Source organism: Puma concolor, chromosome B2 (assembly GCF_028749965.1).
Source record: "Puma concolor isolate L17-30 chromosome B2, mPumCon1.1.hap2, whole genome shotgun sequence".
NCBI classification, from domain to species: Eukaryota; Metazoa; Chordata; class Mammalia; order Carnivora; family Felidae; genus Puma; species Puma concolor.
Genome location: NC_141671.1, coordinates 2,102,438 through 2,125,212, shown reverse-complemented (window position 1 = coordinate 2,125,212; position 22,775 = coordinate 2,102,438). Strand labels below are relative to the sequence as shown.

The 22,775-nt window shown below is 43.9% G+C and overlaps 1 protein-coding gene across 5 annotated transcripts in view; it reads left to right on the top strand.

The window, feature by feature from the left end:
• The first annotated feature begins 358 nt into the window (after window positions 1-358).
• Window positions 359-22,775, top strand: part of ZKSCAN8 (zinc finger with KRAB and SCAN domains 8) — a 32,897-nt gene continuing 10,480 nt past the window's right edge. For 2 of the 5 annotated variants that reach the window (XR_015250702.1, XM_086705731.1), the window contains exons 1-5: window positions 8,892-9,030; window positions 18,145-18,654; window positions 19,256-19,394; window positions 22,224-22,315; window positions 22,605-22,728. Coding sequence is in view for 4 of the 5 variants with exons in the window: in XM_086705731.1 (XP_086561857.1) it covers window positions 18,238-18,654; window positions 19,256-19,394; window positions 22,224-22,315; window positions 22,605-22,728 (772 nt within the window). In the remaining variant the exon portion in view is untranslated. Of the gene's footprint in view, window positions 517-1,300; window positions 1,576-8,891; window positions 9,031-15,404; window positions 17,994-18,144; window positions 18,655-19,255; window positions 19,395-22,223; window positions 22,316-22,604; window positions 22,729-22,775 lie in introns of those variants that run through there. The other 3 variants (XM_086705733.1, XM_086705732.1, XM_086705734.1) reach the window with 3 other exon arrangements.

The window sequence follows — 22,775 nt, the reverse complement described above, 5'->3', positions numbered from 1 at the left end:
CCCCGAGCGCTAGGGAGGCGGTCAGCATCCTGCTCGGCGCTCCCGGCCCCAGTTCGTTCCCTGCGTTGCTGCTGCTCCCGGGTGTGTTTTAATACCCGTCCTGTTCACCACGACCTCACTCCGCACGGCGCCCCCCAACACCCAGCCACAGCCCGGGCCGGAGATCCGCACCAGCCCGCGGTCCCGCGGCCCCTTGCAGCCCTCCGCTCCGGAGCCGCTCGCAACCGGAAGTGGCTCGCAAACGCGAGAGCTCGGGAAAACGGGTCCGCTCTTCCTCGACGGCACAAACACTGGGGTTCCGGCCCGAAAGAGCCCTGGGGCCCCAGGTGCAGGCGGAGGAGGAGGGTGTGGGAGGGCTCCCGAAGGCTATATCCCGGCGGTAGGGACGTTCCCCGAAAGTCGCTGGGCCTCGGGCCTGGGCAAACCTCCAGGATTGCTCAGGAGGCCCGACAGTGGCTGTGGGTACAGCCCTCTGCCCCCCATCCCCGCAACCTCTCATCTGGAGGAAGAGAGAAGGTGAGCAAATTTTGCCGCCCCTTAAATATGCCTGTTAGGGTTATGTTAGGCTGATTATTTAAAAACAAAACAAAACGAAACCAAAAAGGGACAGGAGCTCAGAAAAACAAGTAAAAGTTACCCTTTTGTAAGAAACATTTGCATTTTTTAAGGGAATGTCCATGTAAGGGTGTCTCCCCAGGAAGAGAAGGAAGAACTCTAAAACTCTAGAAACTTCTTGTCAACAAAGTAACGACAAATATGGTAACAATCTCATCCATCTTTACTGTGCTTCACCTGAAAGCCCCCATAATCTTCATTTGCCGACAGGTGGACATTATATTTAAGGTGGTGACTTGTGCCATTTCAAGGAGTGACGCCGTTTTCCTGGGTCTCCCTATGTATACAGGAGGTATACCTGTTACTGTTATGCCCAGAATTCGTGATCCCCAAAGACCACCAGGGAGCCGAGTCCGATGCAAAAGCAAAGAGCCTTTATTCGAGCTAGCTCGAGCTCAGTCCCCTACCTGCACCGACGCAGCGGTGAGATACCGGAGAGAGAGGGAGTTTCAAAAGCACAAAGGTTTTATAGGGGTCTAGGGGCAGTTGGTGAGGTAATGGCTGTGGCCTCAGCCAATTGGCTGGGGAAGGGTGGGAGTCCTGTTACGCAGGTCGCCGGCGTGTTTTGATCAGGAAGTTTGAACGGCTGATCGGGAGGTTACTCAAGGGGAGGAGGCGTGGTCTGAGGTTTCTGCGATTTTCCCGGAAAGGGGGCATGTCGGGGACACAGTCATTCAAGGTGGAGGACACAGAACAAGATGGAGTCGGACAGCGTAGGTCCGCCCTTTCATTACTAAACGTCTTTTTCTCCTGTTAACATTTTTATTGGCTGTTGGGGGGACCTCAGCCAAAAACCTGGAAGGGTAGCTTGGAAGTTATTTTGGCTCTCCCATAAAAGTAAAGTGCAAGACAAGACTGGAGTAAGAGAAAACCATGAAGAATGGAAAAAGGTTGTGGTCATTGTGAGCGACCTATAGCTGCTCATCTCAGCAGTCTCACCAAACTTGGCACCTGGCACAGGTGAGCTCTTGAGAAGTATTACCTGGGTGAATAAGAACAGATCTCAGGGAAAGGAATTAATAGAAAAGAAAGGAGAAGGTGAATCATATTGACTAAATTTAGCCACTTGACGAAACAACTCAAACCATTTTTCCTGTCTGAAACGTATGGCACATCTGCATATTTTAAGGGCCACTGCATACCGGAAGTGGGAGAGAGAGATCTCGGAATAAATACTAGATGAGGAAGCTTATACTCTGGTTAAGAGCATGTGCAATAATAACAAGTAATACAAAATAGAATGTGATAAATAGATTAATAAAACCCTGAGAAGAGAGACCTGTTATGAGAATAACAGACTAGTGTTTAGAATGATAGGAAACAATGAGACAACTCCTGGACTTGAGAGGACTCGGGAGACTCACAGTGATTATGGGGTAAGGAGAGGGACATTCTAGAGGGCAGTAAGGCAGATAGGATTGCTAATGGTAGAAAGAAAGGAAAAAATCTAAATGTCTGTCAATAGGAGGGACTGAAAGTCTCTGGTCAGCTCAGGGAATGCACATGTGTTCCAATTAGACTACTTTTTGCCTTACATGGGCATAGGTGATGTCAGGATAAGGCTGTAACCTCTGTAGTACTCAGCCAATGAGGAACCAGGGGACGGACTTGCACACTAGGAGATAAATTGTCTGCTGTAACTGCCCCGAGTGTGCCTGTCCATCAGACACCCACTCTTGTAAGAACATTGATTAAAGCCTTGCTTCACTGTGCTGTGAGTCGCTGCATCCCACCTTTGATCCGGTTGATGGGTTATTTCTAACAATCTTTATTATCCTTGTTAGGAAATAAATCTGCTCCAAAAGGAGATACATCTTTGAAAAGCTGAACTGAAAGAAAATTTGTCAGAAGACTTAGAGAAATGTGAGAAATCCTTGGAGAATTGTTTCCCAACATTCTAGGTAGTAGCATTTGGGGGTAGAGGAAATGTCAGCTTTTATTTATTTATTTATTTATTTATTTATTTATTTATTTATTTACTTACTTACTTACTTACTTAATATTTTTGTGTTTGCTTTATATACATGTAGATTCTCACTTTTATCATATTTTGTTTTAATATTTTAAAATATAATAAAAAACAAAAGGCAAAGAAGCTTAGTCAGCTTTGGTCACTTCTTTGAGTCTTGTAGTTTTATGAGCTCCTGTATGAACAACCCTAAAATTTTGTCCTCCAGTTAAACTGCCTCATGTTGATTTATTAGGCCAACCAAAGAACCAAGAAGGGAAGAGAGAAAGTTTTTCCTCCCCTGCCTCATTACAGCTAATCCATTTTTCTGTTCCCTGGGTTGTCTGTCCGTGCTCTGGGGTCAGATGCCTCTGCCCCTTCTCCTTCATGCTCTGCTCTTGATGTTCATTAGGTGTCTTCTGACGCGTGGTATCGCGGTATCGCTTGTATCTGGGAGTGAGTCACGTGCTGGTTACTGTAGGTGGTGTGAACTTCCATTGCAGTGGGAGGAGGCTGCTTCTGCAGCTGGTCTTATCCCGGTGGAGAGTCTCAATCTAGGTCCCACATGAGCAGGCTACAGGCGGCCTTCCTGTAGGGTGAGTGAGCAGAGAGCAGGCAGACAGGCCAAGGACCTACACAATTACCAAAACAGGAACCTTCCTCTAGGGTGCCGGGCTTCAGTGTACTTCACTTTTAGAGAATGCTATCTTTATTTTTCCTCCTCTTTGTTCCATTGTAAATGTCCTGAATCATCTCAAGTTTTGCTATGCTTCGTTCAGTCTCTTGGTAAGAGCCTTTCCGGTTGTTTTAGAAAGTGAGTATCTAGCTGTGGGCAGAGGACGCAAGCCCCAGCGGCCAGCTAGGGAACATCTCCAAACTTCCCCAAATGCAGTTCTTAAATGAATGGCCCACTCTTGCCCTTTACAATTGTCGGTCCTGAGGTTTGACATTCTCCGGTGATACTGAGTGAGGAAGCAAGTGTGAGAATCCAGCCACCTATTAAACCAGACTTCAAAGAGACTAGCAAAAATGTGAAGTAATTCCACTCCTTTCACTAACTTTTTGTTTTAGAAGATATTCTTAGATTCCATAAAATATATTAAAGTTAGCATGTAATGGAAATGTTATTGTTATTTCAAATATTTTTTAATTCCTCAGTTTTAATTTCAAATACAGCAAATCTTGATGGATATGAGCCACATAAAAATAAGCTCTTTGGGGTCCTCATTAGTTTTTAAGAATATAAAAGGAATCATGAAACCAAAATTTTGTTATTTTTTTAAGTTTATTCTGAGAGAGAGACAGAGACACACACACAGAGAGACACACACACACAGAGACAGAGAAAGAGAGAGACAGCAAGTGGGGGAGGGGCAGAGAGAGAGGGAGAGAGAGAATCCCAAGCAGGCTGACAAGCTCAGCACTCTGCACTGACAGAACAGATGTGGGACTTGATCCTGGGGACCTGTGAGATCATGACCTCAACAGAAATCAAGAGTTGGGGGGGGCGCCTGGGTGGCGCAGTCGGTTAAGCATCCGACTTCAGCCAGGTCACGATCTCACGGTCCGTGAGTTCGAGCCCCGCGTCAGGCTCTGGGCTGATGGCTCGGAGCCTGGAGCCTGTTTCCGATTCTGTGTCCCCCTCTCTCTCTGCCCCTCCCCCGTTCATGCTCTGTCTCTCTCTGTCCCAAAAATAAATAAATGTTGAAAAAAAAAATTAAAAAAAAAAAAAAGAAATCAAGAGTTGGGGGCTTAACTGACTGAGCTACCCAGGCACCCTGAGACCAAAATTTTAGAAAATTACTATGCTAGTCCATATACTACATATGAAGTGATGCTTCTGAAACTAAAATTCAGAGCAACTGAGGAGAATCTGGGAACACCTTTGAGGTTCCAGGTGTGGAAAATATTTGGAGTGTTATTGTAACAGCACTCCAACTGATCTCAAGGGTGAATTTGCTTCAATTTTATGCACTCCTTGCTTGCTGACCTAAGTCCCTGTGTGTGTGGCAGAAATAACCTGCTTTCCTTGAGATTTGCAGACCACTGGCCTTGAGGAGTGAAGGACCAGACTTTCCCAGAGGATATGGCCTGACCGCATTGGAAAATAGCTTTGCCTTTGCCAGAGAGTCTGTTCAGGGTCATGTCCACATACGACTACCACCTGGGCACCTGCTTCTCCTGTGTGTAGCCCCCTCCCTTTCCCATGCCTTCCCCTTTAAAATTCTCTGGACTATGGGGTACCTGGGAGGGTCAGTCTGTTAAGTGTATGACTTTGGCTCAGGGCATGATCTCACGAGTCGTGGGTTCGAGCCCCACGTCGGGCTCTGTGCTGACAGCTCAGAGCCTGGACCCTGCTTCAGACTGTGTCTCTCTCTCTCTCTCTCTCTCTCTCTCTCTCTCTCTCTTCCCCTCCCCAGCTCATGCTCTGTCTCTCTGTCTCAAAAATAAATTAACATTTAAAAAAAATTCTCTGGCCTCACCTGGACAGGGAAGATGGTCTTTAAAAGATTTGTCCACCCTCTTTACCACCGAGGTAACACCCTCTTTACTACCTGGGAGGTAGTCCACCCAGGTTACCGGCTTCTTGACTAAAGTAAACTTTCCTTTCCCACAATCACTTGCCTCTGAGCACAGATTTTCCAGCAGCGAGCAGCTGACGCTAAGTTTGGAAATGTTTCTCCATCTGGTAACATTAATAGAAATTTGTCCCCTGCTTATAGAAGTGGGGAAGTAGAAGTAACTGGAGTCTAACACTTTTGTGCCTTGGTGGGGCTGCTGTTGTTGTTGGACTTAGCAACTCAGGAAGTTTATGTGTCCTCTAATCCCTGGTGTGGCTAGTTCTAGTAGTGGTCTAAAACATGAAATGCTTTCTTAGGGTATGGCTCAGTTGGTTAAGCATCTGACTCTTGGTTTGGGCTTAGGTCGTGATCTCACCGTTTGTGGTGAGATCTCAAGCCCTGCACTGGGCTCTGCTTCTAGTACGAAACCTGCTTGGGATCTCTCCCTCTCTCTCTCTGCCTGTCCCCTGCTCGCTTGCTCTCTCTCTCTCTCTCAAAATAAATAAACTTAAAAAATTAAATGCTTTTTTTCCATAGTAGGAAGTTAATGCATAATAAAGAATATTTATAAGTGAAAAATCAAGAAATAGCAGTGTTAGTACATTATAAATATAGAGGTTAATATGAAAAGTCAAAGGAAAGAGTTAACTGGATATCTCTAGGGAATAGATATTGGTAGGGAATGGAGGAGTGAGGCCTGGTGTTTTTCACACCATAAAACTAAGAGTACTATTTAGTTTTGTTAACTTTTTTTTTTTTAAGTAGGCTCTATGCCCAACATGAGGCTTGAACTCACAACCCTTGAGATTGAGAGTTGCATGCTCTACCAACTGAGCCAGCCAGGCGCCCCCAACATAATAAATTATTTTTAAGTTTATTTATTTATTTTGAGAAAGAGAGAGAGCATGCAAATAGGGAAGGGGCAGAGAGAGAGGGAGACACAGAATCTGAAGCAGGCTCCAGGCTCTGAGCTGTCAGCACAGAGCCCACTGGGGAGCTTGAACTCACGGACCATGAGATCATGACCTGAGCCAAAGTCAAACGCTTAACCAACTAAGCCGCCCAGGTGCCCCACCAACATATTTTCAAGATTCATCCTCATTATTCATCTATTAGTAGCTTCTTTTTATTTCTGAGTAGTATATATTGCATGAACATTACACTATTTCACTCTCTATTCTCCTATTGATGAACATTTGGGTTTTTCCAGTTTGGACCTATTATGAATAGAGCTGCTGTGGACTTGTGTTTTCACATGTCTTAGCTAAATGTCTAGAAGTGAGATTACTGGATCAGAATGTAGGCATTATTTAACTTCATTAAAAATTGCCAATTGCTGAAATTAGCATACCATTTTAATTCCCACTAGCATTGAATAACAGTTCCAATCGCTTCATATCCTCACCAGTACTTGGTGCTGTTAGACATTTTAATTTTAGCCATTCTAACGGATATGTAGTGGTTTTAATGTTTTGTTGTGATTTTTGTTATATTTCCCTATATGACGTTGGGTACCTTTTCATGTACTCATTGGCCATTCACATATCTTCTTTTGTACAGTGTCCGCTCAGATCTTTTACCTACTTATGTTAGTTTGTCTTATGATTGAGTTGTGAGTGTCCTTTGCATACTCTGTATACTAGTTGTCAGAAATCTGTATTACACATGTTTTCCAGGCTGTAGCCTCTCTTCTCATTTTCTTAATGGTGCTTTTTCTTGAGCAGAAGGTTTAAATTTTGATGAAGTCAAATTTAGCAATATTTTCTGTTATCATTAGTGCCTTTCGAGAAATCTTTCCTTAGGTCATGATACTATTTTACTTCTAAACTACCTATGTGGAGCGCCTGGGTGGCTCAGTCAGTTAAGCGGCTGACTCTTGATTAAACTCAAGTCGATCTCAACATGATTGAGCTCCACGTTGGGCTTTGCGCTGATGGCATGGAGCCTGCTTAGGATTCTCTCTCTCTCTCCCTTTCTCTCTGCCCCACCCTCTCTCTCTCTCTCTCCTTCTCTCAAAATAAATAAATAAACTTAAAAACAAAAACAAAAACCAAGGGCAGAGTTCCTAGTCTGTTGCCAGTTACTTCCAGTCACCACCCCATCTGGGAGGCAAGAACTATAAAACAGCAAAAATAAGTGTTTTGAAGGAGTCTAGAAACACTGTAACTTCTCAGTGCTTATTCTTATTTGTTTCATTGTGATGATTAGATGAAAACAAAAAAGCCCTAAAAACAAATAAAACTACTAAGATTTAGTCCTGATGGGTGGACAGAATATTTTCTGGTTCAGGCTGGAGACCGGATAGAGACATTGGCGGTGGGTATCAGTAGCAGCAGCTAAAGAGGGGAAGTTAAGGTGAAGATTGGAGGGGCACCTGAGAACTCAGAATAAGTGGGTAGTTAGGAAAGATGTTGAAGGAATCATAATAGGAGGGGGACCTAAACAACACAAATAAGACATTTTCCTCAACCCCCACCCCCAAATCCTAGTTAGTCTGAAAAGCTAAATCTTTAATACAATGGTATTAAAGTGTGCACGAACACTGCAGTAGGTGACTGATGTCAGCCTTCTGTAATCTCAAGTGACCTCAAGGAGATCCCAAAACAGGAAGAACCGGAAAAACAGTGAAACACAGGCCTGCAGGCAATACTTCTGATCAAATATGATAGACACATAATGCATTAAGGCGACATGTAAATTAAGATTTACACCTATGTGGAAGTCAGTGAATCTTAACGTTTACAAGGACAGATGGTAGATACCCTGAGAGGGCAAGGATTTGGAGCACTGCTTGCAAGCACATGTACTCTTTCCATTTTTGCATAGGACCCCTGGAAGCTAATAAGCATGCAAAAGCAGTTGTTCAGAAGAATCTGAAATAGTGTCTCAGTAAGACAAAGACTGGAATAAAGCCCCTACTAATCTACTGTGAGATTGGCTTTCTCTCAGTCAAGAAAAGAATGAATGTAGATGGGAACGTAGATATGTGGTATTAAAACAAAAGTCCACTAGTGAAGCTTCCCTCCCGGGTTTGGTATTTGAAAAGCTAAGCTACAAAGCTGGTTTTAAGAGATTGCAATTCAGTAAGATAGAAAAGGGCTGAACAGATACAAAGATTCAGAGGAAATTTATTCTCAATCACAATGGTTGGTCCTTCTTTCTCTCTTTCTCTCTCTCTTTCTTTCTTTCTGAGAGTAGAGAGCGAGCGAGAGCGAGAGTACGAGTAGGGGAGAAGGGCAGAGGGAGACAGAATCCTAAGCAGGCTCCACACTCAGCACGGAGCCGGTTGTGGAGCTTGACATGGGGCTCGATGCCCCCAACCCTGGGATCATGACCCCAGCCGGGACCAAGAGTCTGACACGCATCAGACTGAGCCACCCAGCCGCCCTTACAATGGTTGTGTGAACACAACAGTACAAGGTGTACTATTATTAAGCGCCATAGGGGATTCAAAAGGCTGTGAACCGTGATGGGGAGGAATTCCTCAAACGATCGGCAGTCTGTACAGGAGGCTCGGAGGACAGCCGAGTGCGGGGGTCTTTCCGCGCCCAGTCGCCAGCATCGCCAGGGCCCGAGCTCGCACCCACGTCCCCACTCCCGCCGGGCAGCGCTAAGCGCGCACCGGCGGACGAGCCCGGGACCTGCGGAGGGCGGGGCGCCGGTCCCCCTAGCCGGCCGGCCATAGAGCTTCCAGACCTCCAGGTTCCTAGAGAGCCTCCGGAAGTGCCTCCCGACAAGATGCGCGTCGGTCGAGGTTGTGCCTTCGCGGGTTTGGAAGTTAGAGGCCGGCGGGCCCGCGTCCGACTACAGCTCTCGCCCCGGTTTGCCCCCCGCCCTTCCTGCGAGTCCGTCCGTCCGTCCTCTGCAGCCTCCCTTCCCCGCCCCGGGCCGCCCCCGGAACTCGCGGTGAGTAACGGGCCGGGCTCCGGGCGGGGGAGGGGAGGGCTTTGTGGGCCAGAGTAGGCCGCCGCCGGGGCCAGGCCTGAGGGTCCGCAGGGGGCGCGGACTCGGCGGGAACCGGGACAGACCGGGTCGGGGCCGGGCTCAGGGTCCGCAGGAGGCGCGGACGCGGCGGGAACCGGGGACAGACGGGGCCGGGCCTGAGGGTCCGCGGGGGACGCGGACGCGGCGGGAACCGGGGACCGAGGGGCCAGGGCCGGGCATCAGGGTCCGCAGGGGGCGCGTCCCCAAACTCTCGCTTTCTTCATCCCGTTCCTCTTTTTGGGGTGCTGTTGTTCTTAAAATGGGAAACCGGCCCCACGTTATCTTCTATGCAACTGTTCCCACGATCCGAATTGTTTTTACTCAGCAATTTTGCATTTCCTTCACGATACAAAAAAAAAAATTTTTTTTTCTTTTTTTTTCAAGCTGTACTTTGTTTTTGGAATCCCCGAATTATCCTTGGAAACCTATGTTTGCTGTTAAGGCAATCTGCTGTTCGTAGTGTATGCAGAACACGGTGGCGCGTTGAGATAACTGCACAAAAGACACATTTGTCACATCTCTGGGGTAATAGAGAATTCACCCTTACTCAGAGTACTTACTTTGTTCCTCAAGGCCGACTAAAGTAGATGCCTGGGAACCCTTTTTGGAGGGGCCCCGTTTCTAAAACTCAGGGCACTCACGAGTGGTTTTTTTTGTCAGTCAACAGTAAGACCGCCGCTACCACCTCTCAAAACAACCCATATTCCTGTTGTTTGATTAGTTCAGTTAAGTATATTTATGCAGGAATCGTTTTAACAAATCGTAAGTATTTTGAATTTGTGGTGAAGGGTGAAATGTAGCAGATGTTCAAACTGGCTTCCTCGCTTTGATAACTGTAAAGCACAGTTTTGGCTTCGCCTGTTTTTCTCTTGACCTTTAAAGCCTGGACAATCTCTTTCTTGTTTTGTTTTCGGTTCTCAAACATCCCCAAGTGGACCTCATTAGTTTGAAGGAAGAAAAGCATTCCTTTTCATCTATTAAGAGAATAATGCTTTTAAATCTGAGTTGTGTCTTTAGTAGTTCACAGGATTATGTAGCATTTGAGATCAGGAGATTGTACATGTTGACTATTTTAACTTGCTGAATCAATAAACTTGAGCAAGTGTTCTTTTTTTTTTTTTTTTTAAGTTCATTTTATTTTGAGAGAGAGTGGGGAAGGGGCAGAGAGAGAATCCCAAGCAGGCTCTGTTCTGTCAACGTGGAGCCCCATGTGAGGCTCAAACCCGTGAACCTGAGCCAAAATCAAGAGTCCGATGCTTGACTGAGCCACCCAGGTACCCTTTGACCAGGTATTCTTTTTTTTTAATGTTTTACTTTATTTTTGAGAGACGGAGAGAGACCGGGCATGAGTGGGGGAGGGGCAGAGAGAGAGGGAGACACAGAATCCCAAGCAGGCTCCAGCTCTGAGCTGGCAGCACAGAGCCCGACACGGGGTTCGAACCCACAAACCGTGAGATCATGACCTGAGCCGAAGTCAGACGCCCAACCAACTGAGCCACCCAGGCTCCCCGACCGGGTATTCTTAAAAGAGGATGTAAGAAGCAGCCTTCACCCCTAAAGTGCTTACATGAAACTGAGAGGCAGGTACATACTAGACTAATATTGTAGTCCAAATATTGAAGTCCAGTTATAGGTTGTAATTGTCAAAAACTTGATTGGAGAGGGAAGAGACTAAAAAGTGGAAAATTAGATACTAAAAAAAAAAAAATAATCAGGGTGGGGAAAGGACAAGACTGGTTGGCTGATTTGGTGTAAATTATGAACAGACCTGATAATTAGATGACTTGTCTGGGTTTCACTATTGAGACTTTATTAAGTGTTATTTACTATGATGTTAATATGTTATATTTACTTTAATATCTTAATATAAAGTTCTTTTTAATTTTTTTTTAATGTTTATTTGTTTTTGAGAGAGAGAGAGAGAGGGAGAGCACGAGCAGGGAGGGGTAGAGAGAGAGGAAGACACAGAATCCAAAGCAGGGTCCAGCCTCCAAGCTGTCAGCACAGAGCCTGATGTGGGGCTCAAACTCATAAACTGCAAGATCATGACGTGGTTAAGTCCAAGGCTTAAACCAACTGAGCCACCCAGGCGCCTCTTAATTGACTTTTCCTAAATTTTTAAAAATTATTTTAAGATGTGGGGCACCTGGGTGGCTCAGTCGGTTAACTGCCCGACTTCACTCAGGTCATGATCTCACAGTTCATGGGTTCAAGCCCGTATTGGGCTTTGTGCTGGCAGCTTGGAGCCTGGAGCCTGCTTCGGATTCTGTCTCCCTCTCTCTGTCCCTCACTCACTCACGCTCGCTCTCTCTCTCTCTCTCTCTCTCAAAGATAAGTAAACATTAATAAATAAATATAAAAATTATTTTAAGACCATGGATATTAATCCTCGCTGTTCAAAACAAAAACGATTACGCCTTGTCTCAAATTCTCCACAAAATCTCAACCTCTTGCCCAGATTCATTTTTCCTTCAACCCTCACTATGCCAGGAAATCCCCCTGCTTCTCTATAAAAATCTTCATGAATTAAACTCTCTGATGTTAGACACCATATTTAACCCTATCTCTTACTTCTCTGTTCTTGGTATTAGTAGTTTACTCACCAAACTATTGTTCTCATCCTTACCTAATTACAAAAAAATTTTTTTTACATTTATTTATTTTTGAGAGACAGAGCACAAGTGGGGGAGGGGCAGAGAGTGAAGGAGACAGAATCCAAAACAGGCTCCAGGCTCTGAGCTGTCATCACAGAGCCTGACACAGGGCTCAAACTCACAATCCATGAGATCACGACCTGAGCCGAAGTCAGACACTTAACTGCCTGAGCCACCCAGGCACCCCTCAACCATATCGAATTTTAAAGATAATTTTCCAACTTTTTTCCTTTTCTGTCCATGCTCTCTAAGGGTGGTTTTTTGTTTTTTTAAGTTTATATACATATATACACACATATACATACATACGTGTGTGTGTATGTGTATATGTGTGTATATATACCTATATATGTATATGTAACTTTTTTTTTTTTTTTTTAAGAAAGAGAAGGAGAGAGTGTGCGCGATCTGGGGAGGGGCAGAGACAGAATCCCAAGCAGGTTCTGTGCTGTCAGCACAGAGCCCGACACAGGGCTTGAACTTACAAACTGTGGGATCATGACCGGAGCTGAAATCAAGAGTCAGCTGCCTAACCAACTGAGCCACCCAGGTGCCCTGATATATTTTTTAGTAATCTTTACCCCCCAACATGGGGCTCAGACTCAGCATCCTGAGACCAGGAGTCGCAAACCCTTTCCACTGAGCCAGCCGGGCATCCCTGTAAGTAAGGTTCTTAATGGCCCTGGAGTCCTTGCATGGGCATCAGGTCTGTGAACTGTGCTGAAATTGAATGTAAACTTTTGTGCCTATGGGGTTTTTTCCTATGGAAAAGCTCTGTGTTTTCAATTGATTGTAGAGACTGAACTACCCCTACCCCATTCTTCCCCCTGCCCCCTAAAAAAAACTCCTGAAAGAGGCACTGCTTTCAAGACTCACATCAAGAAGTAGATGTAATCTGATTTTCCTCCTAAGGGCCTGTCTCTCCTCTTTCTTTGAGGATTATAGGTGTGGTTTTATCATGTTCATCTCTTGCCAGCTGTTTTGGATATACTGCCTTCATTTATGCTCCTTTCCATTGTCTGTAGTGCTGCCTTTGTGATCTTTCTGGAATACAAATATGTAATAAAACTTCCTTGTTTTATAAGAGGGACAGAGAAGAAGGCGACTGCCACAAACAAACATTTGCAATAAAACTGTGGCCATGGGCACACATTTACAGTACCTACACAATGTGATCAATCCTCTATTTGGACCATGTGAAAAATGTCTTGGCAAGAATGAGCACCTTAATCTGCTTGTGGGTTGGGGCATGTCAGAGTGGGAGTGACAGACACCTCATGAAAAAAATAGTAGGTAAGCTGAGACTTTTAAGTTAGAGTGAATGGTTTCAGCTAGACCGGGGTTTATGAACCTTGGCATTGACAGATCATCCTTTGTTGGGGGGTCTGTGTTATGCATTGTAAGATGTTTAGTAGCATCTTGGGCTTCTACCTACTGGATACCAGTAGCATCCCTTCCCTTCAGTTTTAACAACCAGAAATGTTTTCAGAGATTGCCAAGTGTCCCTCGGAGAGGGGAGCAAAATTGGCCTGGTTGAAAACCACTGAACTAGAATAAAGAGCCCTGTAATACAGTGGAGCTTAAAGAAAGCCATATTTGGGGGTGCCTGGGTGGCTCAGTTGGTTGAGCGTCCGACTTTGGCTCAGGTCATAATCTCACGGCTTGTGAGTTCGAGCCCCGCGTTGGCCTCTGTGCTGACAGCTCGGAGCCTGGAGCCTGCTTCATATTCTGGGTCTCCCTCCCTCCCTCCCTCTCTCTCTCTCTCTCTCTCTCTCTCTCTCTCTCTCTCTGCCCTGTCCCACTTGTGCGGTCTCTCTCTGTCTCTCAAAAATAAATAAAATAAACATTAAAAAAAAAAATTTTTTTTTTTTTTTTAAAGAAAGCCACATTTGGAATAGGTATGTGAAGGTGAGCTTATAGTAGATAAAGGTAAGCAGGTTTACATACCATAAAGGCCATTGCATATCATGCTGAAGAGGTGGGTTCCCTTTCAAAAGATTTTAAAGTGATGAGTTATATTACATATTTATTAAAAGTCTTTCTAGAAAGGTGTTAATTTTATAGGGTAACATATTATAACAAAGTAGCACAAGCTGGGTGGCTTAGCACAGCAGAAATTTATTCTTTCATAGTTATGGAGGCTAAAAGTCCAAAGTCAAGATGTTGGCAGGGGCGCCTGGGGGCGCTAAGTTGGTTAAACGTCTGACTTTGGCTCAGGTCATGATTTCGTGGTTCATGGGTTCAAGCCCCACATTGCGCTCTCTGCTGTCAGAGCAGAGCCTGCTTTGGATCCTCTGTCCCCTCTCCTCTCTGTCCCTTCCCCACTTGTGCCCTCTCTCTCAAAAATAAAATAAACAGAAGAAAAAAAAACTTAAAAAAAAAAAGATGTTGGCAGAGCCACGTTCACCGACTTTCTGGTTGTTACAGGCATTCCTTGGCTTGTGGCTGCATAACTCCTTACCTCTGCGTCTGTGGCCTCACAGCTCTCTTCTTTGTCTGTGTCTTCACATGGCTCTCTCTTTGTATATCTCAGTCTCTGTGTCTCTTACTTTCCTAAAAGAACACCAGTCATGTTGTATTAAGGGCTTACTCTACTCCAGTATAACCTTATCTTAACTTAATTACATCTGCAAAGACCCTATTTCCAAATAAGGTCACATTCGCAGGTATCAGAGGTTAGGACCTCAGCATGTCTTTTGGGAGGACACAGTTCAACCCACAACAGGCAGCTGTGGGGAACATGAATGAGAGAAAAGAATAGCCAAAGGCAGGAAGACCACTTAACCACTGCAAGTACAGGCAAGAAGTGATGTCTGCTACCAAAGCTAAAGGCCATAGACATACCCACAAAGAAATAGGACCCTTTAATAAAGTCTTTAGATCTATAGGTTTCGTATCTAAATCTTGCTCTTAAACAAAGACAGATACCTTCCGTGTTAGATATTATGAATAATAGCCCTTGAATGATCTTTGATTCTATCAATAAAGTAAAAGATACAGATCTTTACTTATAGAGAACATACAATTAAGTTAGGAAGTCAAAACTCCTTTGCCACTAATAATACATAACTGTAGGAAAATTACTCATTTAAAGTAAGCTCTACACCCAACGTGGCACTTGAACTCATGACTCTGAGATCAAGAGTTCTATGCTTTTCTGCCTGAGGCAGCCAGGTGCTCCAAGAAAAGATTTTAAAGGAGAAAATATTCTGTCTGTTCCTTTAAGAATAGGTATTTGGGGCACTAATGAAAGAAATTGGAGAAGACTTAAATGGAGAGATAGAGTGTGTTTATAGAATGGATATTAAAATGTCAGTGAGCTATATAGATCCAGCACAAATCCAGTTCCGGGAGAGAGGGTTGGTAGGAATTTGTATCAAAAGACCATGGAATTAGAAAAAACAGGGGCGCCTGGGTGGCGCAGTCGGTTAAGCGTCCGACTTCAGCCGGGTCACAATCTCGCGGTCCGTGAGTTCGAGCCCCGCGTCAGGCTCTGGGCTGATGGCTCGGAGCCTGGAGCCTGTTTCCGATTCTGTGTCTCCCTCTCTCTCTGTCCCTCCCTCGTTCATGCTCTATCTCTCTCTGTCCCAAAAATAAATAAACGTTGAAAAAAAAAATTTTTTTTTTAAAAAAAAGAAAAACAGAGGCTCCTGGGTGGCTGAGTGGGTTAAGCGTCTGACTCTTGGTTTTGGCTCAGCTCACGATCTCACAGTTTGGTGGGTTTGAGCCCTGCATCAAGCTCTCTGCTGACAGTGTGGAGCCTGCTTGGGATTCTCTCTCCCTCTCTCTCTGCCCCAACCCCACTCACGCTGTCTCTGTCTCTCTCAAAATAAATAAACTTAAAGTCAAAACAATTTTGAAAATATTGCAACAAGTTGCAGGACTCTTAATATTTGGTTTTAATATTTTAAAGCTGCAATAATCAAGACAATTTTGTTTGGGGAAAAGGGTAAACATATAGGTCAATGGACCAGAATACAGATTACAGAAATAAACCCACACATACGTGGTCAATTGATTTTTGACAAAGATGTAAAGATAATTCAGTTGGTAAAGGGGTAATCTTTTTGAAGGTGCTGGAACAATTTGGTAGCTATGTTCCAAAAAATTAAACTCCATCCACAACTCAAATTCTGTACAAAAATTAACTCAAAATTTGGGATGCCTGGCTGGCTCAGTAGGTGGAGTGTGTGATTCTTGGTCTCGGGGTCATGATTTTAAGCCCCAGGTTGGGTGCGGAGATTACTTAAAAAAATTAAGTCAAGATGGATCATAGACCTATGGTAAAACGTAAAACTATAGAAGTTTTAGAAGAAAACAGGAGAAAATCTTTGCGACTGTGAGTTAAGCAAAAATTTCTTAGGTATGACACCAAAAGCACAATCCCTAAAAGAAAAAAAATGACAAATTAGACTTCAGAAAAGATATGGATTTGTGTTCTTGGAAAGGCACTGTTAAAGGAATGAAGAGGAGGAAATATTTGCACATCATATATATCATAATGGTCTTGGTGTCCAAGATAGGTAAGGAATTCTCAAAACTCAATAATAAAGAAGTTTATTTTTAAAACAGGCAAAAGTTTTGAGCAGATAACTTCACCAGAGACGATAATATGGATGGTAGACAAACAGGTGAAAGGATGCTTTACAGAATTAGAAGGAAGATGCAAATTTAGACCATAGTGAATAGGCATCTGGGTGGCTCAGTCAGTTAAGCAACCAACTTCAGCTCAGGTCATGATCTCGTGGTTCGTGGGTTCGAGCCCCACATCAGGCTCTGTGCTAACAGCTCAGAGCCTGGAGCCTGCTTCAGAATCTGTGGCGTGTGCTCTCTCTCTCTCAAAAATAAACATTTAAAAAAAAAAAAAAAAGACCATAGTGAGATATCAGGGAGTGGTTAAAAAATAAACTAATTAATTAAACCATAATGAGATACCATTACATACTTGTTAGAATATCTAAAATTAAAAATAAAACCATATCAAATGCTGCTTGTTAGGATAGAGAGAACCAGTTCTCACATACAGCCAGTGGAATGCAAAGTGTTGTAGGCACTTTAGAAAACAGTTTTGGACTCTGCTGTCAGCATGGAGCCTGGTTTGGATCCTCTGTCCTCCCCTCTCTCTTCACCCCTCCCCTGCTCATGCTCTCTCAAAAATAAATAAACATTAAAAAAAAAAAGTTTTACAGTTTCTTATAAAGTTATACATACACCTGCCATGTGATCCATCAGTTTTACTTTAGATATTTACCCAAATGAAATGAGAACATGTTTACACAAACCTCAAATGTAAATGTTCATCGTGCCTTTATTTGTAATCGTCAAATACTGAAAATGAGTTGAGATACCTCTCAACTAGGGAACAGATAAACATACATCTCCATAAGGAATAAAATACTGGTACACACAACATTGATGACCTCATATGTATTATGCCAAGGGAAAGATGCCAGACTCAGAAGGATACCTACTGTATGATTCTATCTATAAAACATTCTGGAGGTTGTTAGTGTGTGTAGATGGGGCATTTAGGTTCCTGGAAAGGTAGCAACCAGTGCTCCAAAGAGTTGTAGAGTGAGATAAGGTCCATGGGAGAAGTAGTTGGCTTTGACATAGGAGGGAAGATGGAGAGCACAGAAGGATAATGGACATTAGGTGGAGAAGACTTTGGTGTTAGGAATTCTGGACAATAGCTTGAGCTAGATTGTGTAGAAATGTATGTCTGTTGGGGTGCCTGGGTGGTTCAGTCCTTAAGTTCAGGTCATGATCTCATAGTTCGAGTGCCACATTGGGTGAGCTTGAGCCCTGCTTCAGGTGAGCTTGAGCCCCACTTTGGATGAGCCCCGCTTCTCTTCCTCCCTCCCTCTCTCTCTCTCTCTTCCCCCTCCCCGACTCCTCTCTCTCTGTCAAGAAAGAAAGAAGGAAGGAAAGAAGGGAAAGGAAGAAAAAAAGAAGGAAGGAAAGAAAGAAAAAGAAAGAAAGAAAGGTCTGTTGAGCACAAGGGATAGGTTGAGAGTTGAAGTGTGTAGAAACAGTATAGCTAGAGTTGCAAATACTGAAGGTTAAATCAGCATCAGTGAAGACCAGCTGAGGTTAAATGCAGAACTTCAATTAGACCCAGTCTACGTGGTTTCCTAACTTTGTTTTGCCATATTCCCCATCCCCAAGGAGAGGAAGCAGAAGGAAGGGAATATTCCCCAGATGGATTTGGCATGGCAGAAAGCTAAGGAGGTAAGGTGTTACTTCTGGAACAGTGGAGAGGATCACTTAAATGACCAAGCCCTGAAGTCTGTGTTGTGGTAGGAACTTGTTAAGATGTCTTAGTAAATGACTATGACCTTTGATTTGCTTTAATATTGTTTGACGATTTCTCTTCTCCAAGAATTGCCCTTAGAGAAGAGGCCTTTGGAAGGTTCTTCTTACGAAGATAGAAGAAGGTAGTGGAAACGAGCCTCCTGAGTTTTTCCAGCCCTAAATGGCAGCAGAATCAAGAAAGTTGTCAGCTTCATCCCCACCAGACCAAGCTCCTGAAGAAGACCTTGTAATTGTCAAGGTAGAGGAAGATCATGGCTGGGACCAGGAATCTAGTCTGCATGAAAATAATCCTCCTGGCCAGGAGTTATTCCGTCTGCGTTTCAGGAAGTTATGCTACCAGGAGACATTAGGACCCCGAGAAGCTCTGATCCAACTCCGCGCACTCTGCCATCAGTGGCTAAGGCCAGATTTGAACACCAAGGAGCAGATCTTGGAGTTATTAGTGCTAGAACAGTTCTTGACCATCCTGCCTGAGGAGCTTCAGACTCTGGTTAAGGAACATCAGCTAGAGAACGGAGAGGAGGTGGTGACCCTGCTGGAGGATTTGGAAAGACAGATTGATATATTAGGACGGCCAGTAAGTAGATGGATGTGTGCATGCTGTGCCCACGGTGTGTGGAAGCTGGGTGATAGACACCAGCACCGCAGCAGTGGAATGAATGCTGGGTGTCGATTTCTGTTTGGGAGGATAAAAATAGTTCTAGTGCGGTATGGCTCATATTTGTAGAGTCCTTTTTATTTTTGTAAAGGATATGTGTACGTTTTTTATCCTCAACATCCTTGCAATGATCTTTGCCAAGTGGGAAACTGGTATGCAGGGAGCTTGAATTACTTCAGTGACTTTGGACACTCATAATTAAAGGTAGATCTGAGACCAGAACTAAGGTTTCCTGGTTTGTTACCAAAAGTTTTTTCTGTTGAATAACTGCTCCAAGTTTCTGTTTATCAGGCTTCCCATGCCTTGGGAGTGCAAAATGGTAGGAAGGGCATCAGAAATGATGCCTTTCTGCGCTAATCAACACATTTGTGTTCTTACTGCCTCTAGGAAGTAAGTGAGATTCTGCTTCCTCCTTTCCCAAGCATGTGTCCCTAGAGATGAGCTCTTCTTGATTGTTTTATGTTGTTCACTTCCTCTCGCAAAGGAATTTCTTGTAATGCAGCTGCCCTGTTGTTTTCAGGTCCCAGCCCGTGCACATGGACATGGACTCTGGGAGGAGGTCGTACATTCAGAGTCTACACCAGGGCTTCCAAATACTCAGCTCCGACCCATGGCAATGCAGCACAAATCTCCGGTGTCCCAAGGGTCACAAGAGAAAGGTAAGGAACCAGATTTCATTGATGAGAGGGAGGAATAGAAAAGAAAGTACCTGTTGAGTTCCTGGAGAACCAGGAACTAGAATTTTTGTGTACAGACCAGTCCTAAGATCTGAGTTTAAGTGTTTATCTAGGCTTCAAATATAGATTGTCAGTCCCATTGGTAAGTTCAAGAACAAATCAAAGAATTTGGGGATTCTTCTATATTCACACATTTCTGTTATCCCAGTATATTTTTTGTAATTTTAATTTAATTTAATTTTTAAATGTATTTATTCTTGAGAGAAAGAAAGTGAGCAGGGGAGGTGCAGAGAGAGAAAGGGGGACAGAGGATCTGAAGCAGGCTCTGCAGCCGACAGCAGAGAGCCTGAGATGGGACTCAAACTCATGAGCTGTGAGAGCATGACCTGAGCTGAGGTTGGATGCTCAACCAACTGAGCCATCCAGGTGCCTTCCCAATGTTTTTTGTTTTTTTTTTTAAGTTTATGTATGTATTTTGAGAGAGAGAGAGGGAGAGAGCATGTGCATGTTGGGAGGTGGGAGGGGCAGAGAGAGAGAATCTCACTTGGTCCCACTAACAGGATCATGACGTGAGCCAAAACCAGAAACCAGAGTTGGGTGCTTAACAAGTGGTGGGGAGGGGAGGATGTGCTAGCAAATGCATGTACACGTGAGAGCATGAGCTGGGCAGGGTCAGAGGGAGAAGTAGAGAGAGAATCTCAGGCCAGCTCCACACCTCGAGCCTGGACATGGGGCTTGATCCCATGACCCTGGGATCATGACCTGAGCTGAAATCAAGAGTTGGACATTCAGCCCACTGACCAACCCATGTTACCTCAATGTATTAACAACATAGGCGTTTTGAGGTTTTGCTGGTATCATCATGCCACTTTATTTATAATTATTTCAGTATATAATTCTTCAAGCAAGAGCACTTTCTTTGATAGCCACAATAAATGCATCACAATTAGGAAGTGTAATGCTGATACTGTACTAATCTGGTCCATAGTTCATATACATGTTTTGTCAGTTGTCCCAGTAATCTTCCAGAATCTAATCCAAGATTCCATTTTGCAGTCAGTTGTTTTGTCTCTATAGACTCCTTTAATTCAAAATAGTTTCTTGGCCTTTCTTTGCCCTTCATGACCTTGACATTTTTGAGAGTACAGGTTGGTTATTTTATAGAATAGCTGTAAAATTTGGGTTCGTGTGATGTTTCCTTACGAGTAAATTCAAGTTGTGCATATGTGTCAGGAACTCCCCAAAAGTACTGTTGTATCCTTCTCAGCATTACAACAGGAAATTGTCCTGTTATTGGTGTTGGTACCTTTGATGACTTGGTTAAGGTTATTCTTGGTTAGGTTTGGGGCACCTGGCGGCTCAGTGGGTTAAATGTCCAACTCTTGATCTCGGCTCAGGTCATGATCTTACAGTTAATGAATTTGAGTCCCGCATCGGGCTCTGCGCTGACAGCAGAGTCTGCCTGGGATTCTCTCTCCTCCTCTCTGCTGCTTTCCCGCTGGCGCACACTCTCTCTCTCTCTCTCAAAATAAATACGCGTTTTTTTTTTTTTAAAAGGCTTATTTTTGCTAAGGTAATCATTGTGGTTACTATTTTTCCCTTTGTGATAAATAAGTAATTTGTGGGGGAAGTACTCTTGAGTCTGTGTAAGTATTTGGTCCACATCAAACTTTTGTTGCTAAAATACTAGTTTTAATATTCATTGTTGCTTCTTGATTGAATCGGTGATTACTAAGACTTACAAACTGATGATTTTCTAACTATGTCATTCCTTCTACACTTACTTGTAATAAAGAGTGTTCCCTCCCCATTTTATTTTATATGTCAGTATGGACTCCTAAATTCTTACTTTATTCCAGAAATAAAGTATCTTTAGTTATCTTTATTTTATTATTGTGTTTATTTTGATGCTTAAATTGTCTCAGATTTGTTCAGAGGAGGCCCCCTTCAGTCTGGCTCCTGTGTCCTTTTGACACTTCCCTATCGTTTTTTTGAGAACTTCTTGCAGAACAAGACCATTCTAGTGTCATCTTGTATTTACTCTGCGTTTCTTTTTTCATTTATGTGTTTTATAGCCATTCTATATAAATGGGTTTTTAACATTCCTAAAGAAGAAACATAGGAACAGTTTCAGTTAGTTATATAATTCTTGTCTAAAGTTCTAAAGCGTATTACCCAAAACACAGTAGTCTGTTTATTGGTGTTGCACTGTCTGATACCTATGGGAAGCAGATAGTGGCAGTCATGGTGGACATTTCAGGAAGGTAATAGAGTTAATAGAGGCAGATTGGTTCTGTTGGCTCTCATATTCCATTTGCCAAGACATGAAGACCTGAAGAAATGCTGTACACAAGCACAAGGATAGAACGTAGTTTTGGTGGTAGAGAAGAAATTGAAAAGCAGTTCCTGTTAGGAAACCAGCACTCTATTTTCGACACGGAATTTCAGGCTGAGTGGGACATCAAAGTGCAGATGTCCTGTGGGCAGCCATTAGTGTGGGCCCAGAGCCCAAGATACCAGATTTGATTTGATTTGATTTTTTATATTTTATATTATTTCATTTTATGTTTCATTTTAATGTTTTAAATGTTTATTTAAGCAGTCTCTATACTCTATACTCAAACTCATGACCCCGAGATCTGGAGCCACATGCTGCACGTACTGAGGCAGCCAGGGGCCGCTCAGCACTTCTTGTGCAAAATCTCTGACATGCATATCTTCTGAAATGCAGACAGCTTTGGAATGGGTTAGTGCTGACTCCTGCAACTGTGGGACAGGGTGGTCTCACTCCTCGCTTCTTTCTCCTCTCAGCCATCTCTACTTGTGAGAGTCCTGCCTCTTCCCAGAAAGGAAGTCCTGGGAACCAGGAGATGACGGCCACACTTCTCACAGCAGGGCTGCAGGTGAGTTGTACTGCTTCTAGATCTGCTTTGCAGCACCGGTGGCATCTGCCACGTGCCCGGGCTCTCTGTAGCAGTACTCACCAGGAACTTGCCCCAGATGTTTCTGCATGATTCTTGATTTCCCCCACCAAATCTGGTGCGTTTTCCTCTTTGTCCCCCGCTTAGTTACATCCCTTTACACAGTGTGTTCCCACCTCTTGATCCTCCCCAGCACTGGCGGACCTCTGACAGTCTGGGTTTGAGCCATGGAACAGTGCCAGTCCCACATGGGGATTTTGTTTTGTTTCAGACTTTGGAGAAGATCGAAGACATGGCTGTGTCCCTAATTCGAGAGGAGTGGCTTCTTGATCCATCACAGAAGGATCTGCATAGAGATGACAGGCCAGAAAATTACAGAAACATGTTCTCCCTGGGTAAGGAGAGCTCTGGTTATTGTCATCATTTAAGGTTTTTTTTTTGT